The 14,211-nt window shown below is 36.4% G+C and overlaps 4 protein-coding genes across 7 annotated transcripts in view; 2 read left to right on the top strand and 2 right to left on the bottom strand.

Annotated features, from left to right (window-relative positions):
- Positions 1 to 1,866, bottom strand: part of LOC117608864 (uncharacterized) — a 57,971-nt gene extending 56,105 nt beyond the window's left edge. The window contains exon 1 of one of the 2 annotated variants that reach the window (XM_034334572.2): positions 1,156 to 1,866. Coding sequence is in view for 1 of the 2 variants with exons in the window: in XM_034334573.2 (XP_034190464.1) it covers positions 1,156 to 1,200 (45 nt within the window). In the remaining variant the exon portion in view is untranslated. The remainder of the gene's footprint in view (positions 1 to 1,155) is intronic. The other variant, XM_034334573.2, reaches the window with a different exon arrangement.
- Positions 1,867 to 2,028: 162 nt separating this feature from the next.
- l(1)G0007 (ATP-dependent RNA helicase l(1)G0007) lies at positions 2,029 to 9,743 on the top strand. Its single transcript, XM_034334368.2, has 8 exons — positions 2,029 to 2,180; positions 2,256 to 2,739; positions 2,815 to 3,047; positions 3,127 to 3,410; positions 3,987 to 4,588; positions 4,886 to 5,029; positions 6,629 to 8,217; positions 9,271 to 9,743. The coding sequence occupies exons 2-8, from the start codon at positions 2,263 to 2,265 to the stop codon at positions 9,350 to 9,352; spliced, it is 3,411 nt and encodes a 1,136-aa protein (XP_034190259.1). The 5' UTR covers positions 2,029 to 2,180; positions 2,256 to 2,262; the 3' UTR covers positions 9,353 to 9,743.
- On the bottom strand, positions 9,481 to 10,853 carry RpL23A (ribosomal protein L23A). Of its 2 annotated transcripts, none has more exons than XM_034334369.2 (4): positions 10,741 to 10,853; positions 10,079 to 10,380; positions 9,877 to 10,004; positions 9,481 to 9,796 (listed from the first exon to the last, which is right to left on the bottom strand). In XM_034334369.2, exons 1-4 carry the CDS (start codon positions 10,772 to 10,774, stop codon positions 9,535 to 9,537), a joined length of 726 nt encoding a protein of 241 aa, XP_034190260.2. In that variant the 5' UTR covers positions 10,775 to 10,853; the 3' UTR covers positions 9,481 to 9,534. The 2 variants fall into 2 exon arrangements, with proteins under 2 accessions (XP_034190260.2, XP_034190261.2); XM_034334370.2 differs by having other exon boundaries at positions 10,079 to 10,377; positions 10,741 to 10,817.
- Positions 10,854 to 11,039: 186 nt separating this feature from the next.
- LOC117608995 (RAS oncogene family member RabX5) lies at positions 11,040 to 13,963 on the top strand. Of its 2 annotated transcripts, none has more exons than XM_034334814.2 (7): positions 11,040 to 11,131; positions 11,516 to 11,682; positions 11,751 to 11,852; positions 11,927 to 11,991; positions 12,461 to 12,591; positions 12,651 to 12,858; positions 12,927 to 13,963. In XM_034334814.2, the coding sequence occupies exons 1-7, from the start codon at positions 11,129 to 11,131 to the stop codon at positions 13,010 to 13,012; spliced, it is 762 nt and encodes a 253-aa protein (XP_034190705.1). In that variant the 5' UTR covers positions 11,040 to 11,128; the 3' UTR covers positions 13,013 to 13,963. The 2 variants fall into 2 exon arrangements, with proteins under 2 accessions (XP_034190705.1, XP_034190704.1); XM_034334813.2 differs by having other exon boundaries at positions 11,050 to 11,249.
- Positions 13,964 to 14,211: the final 248 nt, after the last annotated feature.

The following is a 14,211-nucleotide window of genomic DNA, read 5'->3' as shown; positions in this document are numbered from 1 at the left end:
CGAACCACGAGAGCGTTGGCTTTCAGCCGCGCTCGGTCGTGGTCGTGAACAAACGCATTGGCACAGCGCGGGAATCAAGGGAAGCGTGCGATAAATGTTATATCGTCTTAAATTAAGAACAATGTGGAATTATTCGTTATTCATAAATAATAAATGCGTTTGTGCCAATGCATTTGTTCACGACCACGACCGAGCGCGGCTGAAAGCCAACGCTCTCGTGGTTCGGCCCGAGCTAAAGGCGCGCTCTGATTGGCCAGTGTTTTTCGTTAATAACTCAAAAACGAAGCTTGAAACTACATTTTGGTAAAGGAAAATGTTGTTCAGAATCACCCCAGCAACCCCCCATTTCCGGGAGTTACAGGAGTTACGGGACACCCTGTATATATGTAAATACAGTATATAATTTATTTTTTTCTCTGCTTCCATAGTAGCAACAAGGAAGAGGAAAACAGATGCAACGGAACTTGAAATAAAACAATGCACTTCGTTATTTTTGGCAACAGCTCAATCTAGAATTAAGGCTTGCAATTAATGTATTTCCTTATGTTTCTGATTTATGCATAATACGGATATTTTATAACAAGATATATTTGTATCCTCTCATTAAAAACATTTTTTAAGAATGCTATTACACTTCATTACAAAAAAGTAATTTTATTTTACAAAAAAGAAATTAATTTCTAATTCTCTTCTATTGTGTTTATTATAATTTATTCGTGTAATAAACTATAATCCATTTAAAAATCATGTATCTATTAATCATGTAAAACCGTGTGTATATAAGTCTGAAAAATATAATGTTTTGACAAAAACGGTCATGGATCATTGAGGAAACAGCTTGTATTGTAATCGGTAAGTCACGAGATCATCAAATCCTACCAAAATAATAAAAATTCCCGAGTGTTTTCATAGAGTCTATAAAATTTTATAGAATATGGTATTCTATAAAATACCATATAAAATTTATTTTAATCCTTTTTTAAAATCTTTCTCAATTTTTAATATTTATTTAATATATTATATATTGTCTGAATATTCAACACATATCTCATAAATATTAATTTCACATTATCCGAATATCTTTTAAATATTTCTTTTATATTACATGAATATTTAGGCTATATTTTCTAAATATGTATCCAATATTAAACTCACATCTGTTATATGGTCGGTAGCTGGGCCAGAAACAGCAGGGAACATTCTCTTCCTTATCGACCTCGATGACGGCCACCACACGTTGTGGGATGATGGTAATGCAGGTTTGGTGGTCGGTATGATTCCCACTGTCGGTAAAGGCGTGCTGCTTTTACCTTCACTTCATCACGCGCATATAACTCATACACGGCAATTTCACAGAGTTCTCGGTACAGTCAAGGAATTAAAATAAACCTTAAGGTTTTCACAACACGTATAATATAGAACAACGAAACAACATAAGTCAAAACGGCGACGACGTCCAAACGCGATACACTACTAAATAAGCTTATATACAAATTAAACGAATCACTAAATTGGAATTAACACTTAAACGTTCACGCGTAAACTAGACACACTATTTAAAGTCGATGCACGTCTTGCGGAGATTCAGCACAAGGGACGCGATCAAAAATCTCACGACTTCGTTCAAACGACGCGTTCAATGCAGGAGGATGAAGAAGACAAGTGAAAATCAGAACAAAAGCAAATCAGAACAAATGAAAATCAGAACAACTGAATAAAAATAATAACTTAAAACTTGACCGCCGGAAGCGGAAGCGCTCAGCGACGCCACACTGTTTCGAAAAAACCGGTTCTTAAGCTGTTGAGTAGTTTTCGCCAGTTTCGTATAGATGGCGCTAGGGTCGAACTTAAAAAATCGTTGTTTTATGGCGGTCTTTTTAAAATGTAAGTTTGTAAAACAATTATTTTAATAATTTTTTCGGTCTCGTGCTGATTTTGACTTATTTTTCAGTTGCAATTTAATGTAACAATTGATTTAAAATTAACGTGTAACCACCGACGAGAGACTACTACTCTTCTTTCGTCGGTGGTGTAACGCGACCACAAGCTTCAGAGTACTTAGATGGCGTTCGTTCTCGATTGGATCTGTAGTTATTGATGCAGTGATAATTATAGTCAAGTCAGTGATTAATGTTTTGAAGAAAATTTTAATGTGACTTCAACTGTAAACTCGTTATCCAGTAAGGATATTCTCTTGCAGAACCAAATAGATATTGTGAGTTGATTAAATTTTCAATAACTGATATTGTTTTCAGTGTCAAAATGGATACGTCAAACGACTCAGCCTTGTATAGGTTAGAAGGAACGGATAAAAATCAAACAGGAGGGTTGGTTATTCGAAAGAAACCCTCCGATCATACATTTAAAAAGCCTCAAGCGTCCGTTTTAGGGCTGGACAAACTAGCTAAACGAAAAAGGCAAGAAAATGCTCAAGAATCTAAATCGTTTAAATCCGAGTCAGGTTCACCAAAGTCAGAAAGCAAAGAAAGAAAATACCGTTCTTATGCTGAAGAAACTCCAACGCATACTGGTGGAGTAAATTATGAAGCGCAGAAAAGATTGGAATCGCGTTTAAAGCATCAAAGATTAAGTGCGCAGGAGAAAAATTATAGGCACGGTCATAAAGACAGAGACCGAGATAGAAATAGAGATAGAGAAAGGAGTAGAAGCAGAGACAGTAATAGACAAACGCCTTTGAGATTCAAAGATGAACCGCAAACTCCTGTATTTAAAACGAGGGTAAATATAGGAAGTTTTGTGTAACTGATACGTACCTGTTATTGTTTATGAATTAACTTAATTAAATTTATATAGGATCCAACGTCTAAAAGCAATTGGGATGACGATGAAGATGAAGAACCTAGAAAATCAAGTTGGGACCATCCGACGCCAAATCTGTATAGCAGTAGAGACGGTAGAGATAGCATCAGAAGCGAATTCACACCTTCTTATAAATATAATTCCTGGATTAAAGATCGAAAAGCTAGCGGCGCTACTCCTCGTATAGACGGAGAAGAAAAAGAATTATGGGAAGAAGAACAACAAAGGCGTGTATTACAGTGTAATTTCAGTACTTCAAACAATCATGTTTTTCTTACTAATTATGAAATAAACACTCGTTTTCAGGTTAGACAGAGAATGGTACGCCTTAGACGATGGAGAAAATCATGCCTTCGCTGATGTATCCGAAGAATACACCCGTAAGAAGGAAATGGAACTCGAAGCGAAAAGGCAGAAACGTTTATCGGCACAGCAACGACAAATAAATAAAGACAATGAATTATGGGAACGTAACAGGATGTTAACGTCCGGTGTTGTGAGCTCTTTAGACCACGACGACGATCCGGATGACGAAGGAGAAACTAGAGTCCATCTTTTGGTTCACAATGTTGTTCCCCCATTTTTGGATGGTAAAATATTTCATACTGTATTTACGAGGGTGATCCCAAAAGTAAGATCTCCTGTTTTTTTGGAAGTAGAAAGATACGTTTATTTTCAGTAACTAATACATTATTTTAAATCTTGAACATTCCTCTATTTTTCTACATAGTCGCCATTTCGGTCGATGCATTTTTGTGGGCGCTGTGGCAATTTTTGTATGCCCATATACCAACTTGCTGCCATATTGTTGAGGAAGCATTGGAGCTCATCTTTCATCTCGTCATCGTCGCTGAAGTGGTAATATTTCCCAAGCTGAAAGAACATTTGGCTGGAAGGCGCTTCAATGCTTCCTCGACGACATGGCAGGAAGCTAGTATGACATGGGCGTACAAAAATTGCCACAGTGGCTACAAAAATGCATCAACCGAAATGGCGACTATGTAGAAAAATAGAGGAATGTTCAAGCTTTAAAATAATGTATCAATTGTTGAAAATAAACGTATCTTTCTACTTCTAAAAAAATTGGAGACCTTACTTTTGGGATCACCCTCGTGGTTCGATTTCTTAAGATTTCGAGGTACATTAATTCGTTTAAAAATGTTCAGGTCGAATCGTATTCACCAAGCAACCAGAACCCGTTGTACCTGTGCGTGATCCAACTTCTGACATGGCTCTTGTAGCAAGAAAGGGATCGGCATTGGTGCGAGCGTATCGCGAGCAAAAGGAACGAAAAAGAGCGCAGAAGAAACATTGGGAATTAGCTGGCACGCATATCGGTAATATTATGGGTGTACGGGACAGGCACAAGGACGACAGAGAAGAACCAGGTCAGGAAACTGATTTCAAAGCGGGTCAGAAATATGCTCGTCACATAAAAGGCGACGAGGTTACCGGAGAAGCTAAATACAGATCCATTCAGCATCAGAGGAGGAGTCTTCCTGTATTTGCTGTACGTCAAGAATTATTGAATGTTATAAGAGAGAACAGTGTTGTAGTTATTGTCGGTGAAACTGGAAGCGGAAAGACTACGCAATTAACGCAATATCTTCACGAAGATGGTTACAGTCGTTATGGAATAATTGGTTGCACGCAACCTCGACGAGTAGCAGCTATGTCTGTGGCTAAAAGAGTTTCCGACGAAATGGCTACTACTTTGGGAGAGAAAGTTGGTTATGCTATTCGTTTCGAAGACTGTACTTCAAAAGATGTACGTATTACACCCTTTCAAGATTAATCTTTTCAAATTTAGGCGAAGCTCCCGAAAACTTGTCAAACCTGATATAACCTAATAGGTCAAACCTATTTTGAGGCACGTCGGTAATGTAGGAAATAATATTAAAATAATAAAAAAATTTTTTTCGAATCGACAAAAATTCTTCTCGCAAACATTATTTTAATGCAAAATGAAGCTATTTGCAAAATTTCAGCCAAATCGGATTTGACAGGTTTTCGGAAAAATAGCCCAAATACGATTATTCGCAAATAATTTTGTATCTTTTTTTAGACTGTTATCAAATATATGACTGATGGTATTTTACTAAGAGAAAGTTTAAGAGAGGGAGATTTGGATCGGTATAGCGTGATTATTATGGATGAAGCTCACGAGAGGTCTTTGTCTACCGATGTTTTGTTCGGATTACTTAGAGAGGTAAAGAATCATTGAGGCGTTGCAAGCAACAACGAACTAATCTTAATTCTCGAGAAACGATATCAAACAAGTTTAGTCCACTGTTGCACACAGATGTCAACAAAAAATTTCAATGTAATATGTGATTTTGTTATGTCATATGATTTTAAATTAAAAAAATTAATTTTTTCTTTTTATTAACTCAATTTCGCAAAAAATGTAGGTTAGTCCGTTTTTAGGTTAAAGTTGGATTCCAAGGACATAAATGTTTGAAAATATTGAAAACACGCAAGTTACCATGCTGAGCACAGTGAAATCATTGGTTTTTATTAAAACAAAATACGTGTAAAACAAATTCAAATGAAATATTCGATTTATCCCGCCAAAATGGCCGTGGGCCAATCAAATGATAGATCGAAGCAATATGGCGTCAACGTAACGTATAAAATACCCTAAAACCGCGAAACTTTACATATCCATAACTTCTGAACCGCTAATTTCCTAAATCTACGACCTATATTTTTGGATTCTACGGGTCGAAAACTATTAACTTATAAATAAAGAATGTAATCATTTTACGTCCTTGGAGTCCAAGTTCAGCCCGTTTTTGTTCCCAGCGCCTGAATTATAGTTGTAGTTTATACAGTGGCCCACAAAATTATTCGGTCACCGTTTAAAACAGGATACCTCATTTAAAATTGGACCAAATGACGCGAGGTTTCTCGAGTAGCTATACAAATTAATTTATTAAATGTGTTTTTGTCGTTTTAAAAAATTACAATTTGTCGAAATCAGGAAAAAGATAGTAAAAGGCAATTTTTTAACTTTTTTATTTGAGCCTGTAATGAAAATTTAAAATATGACATTTGTAAATCTAAGTATTTTATGTGTATACTGAAAATTTCATCGAGATCGGCCAATGTACTTAGAAGTTACAAGTAATAATTAAAATTTCTGAAAATCGTGACTTTTCATCTAAGAACGTGACTAGTTATGTTCTTAGAAGAAAAGTCGCGATTCCCGGAAATTTTAATTACTTGTAACTTCTAAGTGCATTGGCCGATCTCGATGAAGTTTTCAACATACACATAACTTATTTGAATCTACGAAAGACATATTTTAAATTTTCATTAGAGGCTCACATAAACTTCCCAAGAAATCTTAAACCGCATGCGGCCCGCGGAGCTAGGTCAAATGAACATAAATGTTAACTTTATTGTACACCGAGTTGCATTGAACTTGTCGCAGTAAAGTTGGCCACGCATTCACTCACCGACGCGGTGTAAATGCGTTAGTGAATGCGTGGCCAACTTCACTGCAACAAATTCAATGCAACTCAGGGATATCACCAAAAGAATATTACATCATGAGCGACGCTGTGGTCAAAGCTGTAGCACGCTTGCTTACTTTAACTAACAAAAAAAATTGGGTGCGTGGCCCGGCAGGAAATATTATTTCTGAAATTTGTCCCGCCTGCTGAAAAGATTGGCATCCCTGCCTTAAGTCATTTGGGCCAATTTTAAATGAGGTATTCTGTTTTAAACGATGAGGGAATAATTTTATGACCCACTGTAGCTGCTTATCCGAAATGTTCAAACTGCTTACATTATTTATTTACAGGTTGTGGCTAGAAGACACGATTTGAAATTGATCGTAACGTCCGCTACGATGGATTCAAGTAAATTTTCAACCTTCTTTGGAAATGCCGCAACCTTTCAAATTCCTGGCCGTACTTTTCCAGTCGAGGTGTTACACGCGAAAAATTCAGTCGAAGATTACGTGGACGCCGCGGTGAAGCAAGTTTTGCAGATTCATTTGCAACCACGTTCCGGTGACGTGTTGGTCTTCATGCCCGGTCAAGAGGACATCGAGGTTACGTGCGAGGCACTGAAGGAGCGTTTAGCAGAGATAGAATCAGCCCCACCGCTTTCGATTTTGCCTATTTATTCGCAGTTACCCTCGGATTTGCAAGCGAAAATCTTTCAGCGTTCCGAAGGAGGCCTACGAAAATGCGTGGTGGCAACAAATATAGCTGAAACATCGTTAACCGTGGATGGCATTGTATTCGTTGTAGACTCTGGTTACTGTAAATTGAAGGTATACAATCCGCGTATCGGTATGGACGCTTTACAAGTGTACCCGGTATCTAGAGCGAACGCTGATCAAAGAGCAGGAAGAGCAGGACGTACCGGTCCTGGCACTTGTTACAGATTGTATACGCGAAGACAGTATCTCGATGAATTACTGTTAACCGGTGTTCCAGAGATACAGAGAACCAACTTAGCCAACACTGTATTGTTACTAAAATCATTAGGCGTTCAGGATTTGTTAGCATTCCATTTCATGGATCCTCCGCCTCAAGATAACATACTGAACTCTTTGTATCAATTATGGATCTTAGGCGCATTAGATCACACAGGACGCCTGACACCTTTGGGACGACAAATGGCAGAATTTCCTTTAGATCCCCCTCAATGTCAAATGCTAATTGTTGCTTCCCAGCTTGGTTGCACCGCGGATATACTGATCATAGTTTCTATGTTATCGGTGCCCTCGATATTCTATCGGCCAAAAGGTCGGGAAGAAGATTCCGATTCGGCGAGAGAAAAATTTCAAGTACCAGAATCTGATCATCTAACGTACTTGAACGTGTACAATCAATGGAAAGCTAATGGCTATTCCAGTTCATGGTGCAACGACCACTTCATACACGCCAAGGCTATGCGTAAAGTAAGAGAAGTCCGACAGCAGTTGGAAGAAATTTTGAAGCAACAGAAAATGGAAGTCGTAAGCTGCGGCACCGACTGGGACGTTGTAAGGAAATGTATTTGTTCCGCGTACTTCCATCAAGCGGCTCGTTTAAAAGGAATCGGTGAATACGTGAATTGCCGTACGGGAATGCCGTGTCATCTTCATCCAACCTCGGCGCTGTTTGGTATGGGATTCACGCCGGATTACGTGGTGTATCACGAGCTCGTAATGACCGCCAAAGAGTACATGCAGTGTGTCACTGCCGTTGATGGACACTGGCTAGCCGAATTAGGTCCTATGTTCTTTAGTGTAAAAGAAACGGGTAGAAGCGGACGTGCAAAAAGACGTCAGGCGATGCAACATTTGCATGAAATGGAGGGACAAATGAAGGAAGCCGAGGAAGAAATGAAAGCGCGAGCACAAGAACAGCTTGAACGAGAACAAGCTTCCATTAGAAAGTAAGTTCTTATTTGTCGATACATTTTCTCCCCTTTCAATTAATTTACTAACTAGGTTCGACCCGCTCGTCCCCTGAAAAATTTGCATTTTTAAAATAGATAGATCGTCAAAGTCTGAAAAAGCTATTGTTAGACGCGCATGCGCTGAATAGTACCAATGCGCATGCGTTGAATAGTATTACCAGCGCGGCACTTTTTCAAAGATATTACGCACTGTTGGGGGCATGCGTGTGCTGCTAAAATGTGCGACCCATAGACTTTCTATAGGAAATGAAAACCCCATTAAATTTTCACTCCGACCACTTAGACGCACAAATGCAATGGTTTTGAGCTAGTCTTAGTGAAACCTTTCTAACAACGTATAGAGCAAGGATGAGCAACCCGCGGCTCGCCACACTTTCTCGTGCGGCCCTTCAAAAATTTTACATTTTGACTTTTAAAAATTCCTAGTGTCCCGCAGCCTCATTGTATCCTAGGCGTGTTAACTTAATTTTTGGAAATGATGCCGACATCATAGATAGGCATTGATGCTATCATTTCCAAAAGTTAAGCTTATTTTGTTTATAAAGAGATAATTTGAGTTCATCATTCAGTGTTTGTATTATCATAAGTTTCTTACATGTGGCCCGCAGAACATTTTTAAATTTGTAGCTGGCCCGTTGTATAAAAAGATTGCTCATCCCTGGTGTAGAGTGTATCTCTAACCCAGGGCCAACCCTGGGCCTAGACCGACTAGGCGGTCGCCTAGGGTCCCCCAAGGTCCAGGGCCCCCATAAGATTTTGCGTATAAGAATGTAAGAAGAGTAATGTTTACTTGAATATTAATTGATGTAAATGCAAATCTAAATTAGTTATACAAACTTTAATATTAATTTTATAAATTTTGTCATATATTTTTTTTGTCATATATGTGAAGGGGCCCTTTTTCGGAGCTCGCCTCGAACCCCCAAAATCTCAGGGCCCGCTCTACTCTAACCCCAATAGTTCTCGAATTGAAAAGTAACACGGACAGACGGCTTGGCACTTTATATATAAAGATATTTATTTTTGCAGGCAAGAAATATTGACACCAGGAATCCGAGAACCCGGAACGCCTGCTCCATATCGCAAAACTCCAGGAAGACTAGGATTATAATTGTATATAGTTCAAGAATTTGTAAATAGTCTAAACTATATGTATGTTCAACATATTACTTTGTCTCAGTTATCTTTTTATATATACATATATATATATAAATGGTGTAAAAATAATAAAGAATGAAATGGTTTTTTGTATCAACATTTTTTATTCGTATAGAGACGCTTCATACCAGTCATTTATATTATACCAATCTTATTGGCAACATCAAGTGCATCATAATCACGAGTTAATCGTACGTACGCCTTTTTCTTACCATCAGGTCCAATTAATGTGTTAACTTTAGCCACGTCAACGTCATATAACTTCTTGATCGATGATTTGATGTGGTATTTGTTAGCAAGAGTATGTACAATAAAAACTAAAGTATTGTTGTCTTCAATCTTTTTCATAGCAGCTTCGGTGGTTAGGGGAAATTTGATGATATTGAATGCATCCATACTAAAAAAAAATGAAAACAATTTTATGAAATTAAAATTCATAAACAAGGGTATAAGGTTACAGAACTTTTTAATACTCACCGATTTCTGCTTGGGACACATTTTCGTGGGTATTTTGGATTCCTCTGTGGCCTGAAAGTCTTGGGACGATGAAAGTGGACAGATGTCCTTATTTTCCTTACTCTGGATCCATGGACACCTTTCAATATCTGCACATAAATTATAATAATCAAGTTACATTGCAGAAGTTAATTATTTTAAATAACATGCCATATGTATTAACCTTTTTCTGAGCTTTAAGAGCTTTCTGAAGCGGCGCAGCTGATTTTCCACCCTTAGGTGTTTTCTTCGCAGGCTGAGTAGGTTTCTTAGGTTTGGCAGCCACTGGTTTAGCAGCAACTTTAGGTGCAGCCTTTGCAGCTGGTTTCGCTGCAGGCTTTGTAGCGCTTGCTGATTTTGCTGGTGCTGCTTTCTTTGCAGCAGTAGCTGGTTTTGCTGCTGGTTTTGTTACTTTCGACGTCGAAGCAGCTGTCGCTGGTTTCTTCTCAGTCTTCTTTTCTGCCTTCTTTTCAGACGATTTGCCTGCTAAAATTACAAGATGTCATCCTTCAATCACTAAGCATTTTTAGGTTAGAAAAATACACACAAATTATAAAGAAAAATCTTCCCACCGAGCAACGTTTTACAGATCTACAGTTTCAATATATACAACGAACATTCAAAAAATGCATAAATATTAAATAATTGTACAAATATTAACGTTTTTTTCAAGTATAGACACAACATAAACGAAGGAGCACATGGTCAATATTTGACACGTGTTTATTTGATCAAGTTATACTTTATTAATTAATATATTTCTGCCAATAATTTGTTGTAAATGTATACGATGTCTTCAAGTGTTTCAAAGAAAAATCAAGTTTCATCAACAATTTTCAAATGTACCTGCTTTATCCGTGGGCTTCGCTTTGGGAGCCATTTTGCTAAAAAGAAGGAAAACTTTAACCGGAAGGAGACATGTAGAGATTCGTTGAACTACGTGAATCGTTGATGTATAAATTTATTGCTACAAAATAGATCAATTCAAATTATACAATTTATTTTCCATTTCAACATGAATCATATTCAGAATCGCTGTATCTACATAAATATAATATTAATATAATAGAATATAATATCAATTTTACATGTTAGAAATGATACGTTTAGGAATCACATTTTATGTATTAGAAATTTGATTTAGAATAGAGCAGGTGCTGTACATCTGCCGTAGCAACCAGTGTTTTTCCTTAGTTTAAAAGCATTTTTACCGATATTACAGACAGTTTGATGCATGGTAAGTTTGCAGTTATACAATTGTCAGAGAAAGGTAACGTTAAGTGAAATTGTAAATAATGTTAGAAACGCGTTCGGCCGTTTATAAAATGATAGAGGTGGCGCGTGAAGAGAGACAGGTATGATGTATGTATGTGTATATAGTTCAAAATAAAGAAATAAAAAAAAAGTTTCTGAAATAATAAATAAAATTATTCTAAATTTTGTATTCAAATTATTTTTTAAAAATATTTTTATAAATTTATTAAAAACATTAGGATAAATTCTCCTCTTATCGTTAGACTACCACATTTATCTAATGGCAAAAATACCTATATAAATGTTTAAATAAATAAGGACAATACGTAACAAAGTACTTACTTTTATTAATATCTCTCTTTTTCAGATTAATAACTGGCCACCACCATTTTCCTCAGAAATTACATTATACCAAGAAAGAAATTTTCATACAGTTGTTAGACGTTCGTGCATGAGGAAATGTTTAACATTAAAGATTTCCAAGGCAATTGTAATTGGAGATGTTTCCGTTGGAAAATCATGTTTAATAAATAGGTAATAATGATGGATATAATTATTATGAATAGATGACAAAGAAAATATGAATTCTGTTTATACCATAGATTTTGTCACAAAATATTTGATAACAATTATAAAGCAACGATTGGCGTGGATTTCGAGGTAGAAAGATTTGATATTCTTGGTATACCATTTCACTTACAAATGTAAGTTAAAAATATATTTCGTTAATTTGATGCTCCATAACAATTTTAAAGTAAGTAATTGCTTATTATTTTAGATGGGACACAGCTGGTCAAGAAAGATTTAAATCCATAGCTGCATCTTATTACAGAGGCGCAAACGGTACAAGAAATGTTATCATTATTAACCAGGGCCGGTCCTGTTGAAAGGCCATATTGCAATTATTCTAAATCTAAAATTGCACTTATTAATGATGCTTTGAAAGGCCATATTGTAATTATTCTAAATCCAAAATTGCAATTATTAATGATTCTTCGAAAGACCATTTTGCAATTATGCCGGCCCTGGGCCTAGGTAGATTAGGCGGCCGCCTAGGGCCCTCGCAAGGTCCAGGGCCCCCATAAGACGATTTTGCGTCTAAGTATGCAAGAAGAGTAATATTTACTTAAATATTAATCTAAATTAGTTATACAAGCTTTAATTTTAATTTTATAAATTTTATTTGAGTTACTTTTTTTATGTCATATATGTGAAAGGGCCCTTTTTCGGAGCTCGCCTTGGACCCCCGAAATCTCAGGGGCGATCCTGTTATTAACGTTTATATTTGTAAATAAATTCTTGTATTTTTTAGTGATTATGATCGTGTTTGACTTGGCTAACTTGGTATCTTTGGGACACTGTCAACAATGGTTCAATGAAGCTGCTCAATGCAATACAGAACCGTATTATGTATTTTTGATAGGCACGAAACGAGATTTATTGGTAAATCTACTTTATTCGGTTTACATTTCACAGACATTTGACACAATTATTTTTTCCAGTCCAATCAAGTATACGAAATAATTGAAAAACGAGCAGCAGAAATGGCGCGAAAATTAAATGCCGAATTCTGGGCGGTTTCCGCAAGAACAGGAGATGGAGTATCAGAATTATTCGCAAGAGCAGCTGTATTGTCCTTTCAAAGTATGGTTTTAAATGAATGTGAAAGTATGAAACCGGAATCAATTAACATTGGTTCAGATCTAATAAGTAAGTAGTATTATAATATAATCTTTAATTATAGTTACAATAAGAATTATGAAATATGTTTCTTTCAGCATTAAATCCTGATAAAGAAAGAACTAAAAGAAAGAGCAGGAGAAATAGATGCTTCGATTGCACGAATTTAGTGATTGAATATTAAGCAAGCAGAAATTTTAATTTTGGCTCCACTTCGTCTTAGGGGACCAAAAATTGTTGGTTAAAAAATATTAAATCTTATAGTTTTCGACCTAAAACATTCGAAAATGCAAGTTAAAAGTTAAGGAAATCACTTGTTTAAAAAATACGATTATGTGAAAAAAGTGTATTTAGCGTACTTTGACAGGTTAGTACGACGCCATATTGCTTCTACCCATCTTCTGATTGGTTCGCATATCTCGGCTTGGTTAGGCTAGATCAAAATTTATATGTTTTTAAATAAGGTAACCGGAAGTTACAGTCATTTCAGCGAACTAATCAGAAAATGCGTAGAAACAATATGGCGTCGTACTAACCTGTCAAAGTCCGATAAATACCCTTTTTTCACATAATCGTATTTTTTAAACAAGTGATTTCCTAAACTTTTAACTTGCATTTTCGAATGTTTCAGATCGAAAACTATAAGATTTGATATTTCTTAACCAAAAATTTTTGTCCCCTAAAACGAAGTTTGACCTTAATTTTAAACAAGTATAAAATATTTATGGTAACTGATATATATATATATGAAATAATGCTTATAATTGTACATAGCAAATATAAAATGAAAAAGTCAATTTCAGTAATGCTAACACAATTTAAATGAACCGCGCACAATATAATCTTCCGGTTAGGTGTTGGTGAGCTCATCCGACAATGTTTCTTCGTTCTTCGCGTTATTCCATCCTCTTTCTTCAACTTAGATTAGCTGAGATATCCGATATAACCGGAAAAGATACGTCCTGCTAACAATCGATATGGTAGTCGGCAACACGATCGGATTGGAAGAGATCGTTTTGTTCGTTCGATGCCGACGTGTCTAATACGCATACTCTGTTACACACAATACATACACTGTACATACGCAGATCTTCACCACGGTGTAACCAGTGCGAGTCCAACGCTTTTTACGCAAGTTCAACGTACTGAGAGAAAGAATTGAAAGAAGAGTAAAGTGTTGTCACGTGGTTTACTGCCTGCCTTGGATCTTGTTCTAGAAAAGATTTTACTGGAAAAAGTACAACAGATTCATCATTCAAATTTAATTCGATCGAAGACCGAATTCTTCAAGTAAGTGTATGCATACAAATACATTCTAACAGGTGGTAGTGATAGTAGTGGTGGTAGTAGTACTAGCAGTTACTGTATAGTGCGCAAAAGATC

The sequence above is a fragment of the Osmia lignaria genome, chromosome 8 (assembly GCF_051020975.1).
Source record: "Osmia lignaria lignaria isolate PbOS001 chromosome 8, iyOsmLign1, whole genome shotgun sequence".
In the NCBI taxonomy this organism is placed as follows: domain Eukaryota; kingdom Metazoa; phylum Arthropoda; class Insecta; order Hymenoptera; family Megachilidae; genus Osmia; species Osmia lignaria.
This window is presented reverse-complemented; position numbering and strand designations above follow the sequence as displayed.

Coding starts and splice junctions, on each gene's coding strand:
- RpL23A (XM_034334369.2), bottom strand. CDS start 10,774: ATGGCTCCCAAAGCGAAGCCCACGGATAAAGCAG. Junction 10,381..10,740: donor GAAGCCCACGGATAAAGCAG/GTACATTTGAAA, acceptor TTGTAATTTTAG/CAGGCAAATCGTCTGAAAAG. Junction 10,005..10,078: donor CTCTTAAAGCTCAGAAAAAG/GTTAATACATAT, acceptor ATTTATGTGCAG/ATATTGAAAGGTGTCCATGG.
- LOC117608995 (XM_034334813.2), top strand. CDS start 11,190: ATGTTAGAAACGCGTTCGGCCGTTTATAAAATGATAGAGGTGGCGCGT. Junction 11,250..11,515: donor TGGCGCGTGAAGAGAGACAG/GTATGATGTATG, acceptor TCTCTTTTTCAG/ATTAATAACTGGCCACCACC. Junction 12,592..12,650: donor GCACGAAACGAGATTTATTG/GTAAATCTACTT, acceptor TATTTTTTCCAG/TCCAATCAAGTATACGAAAT.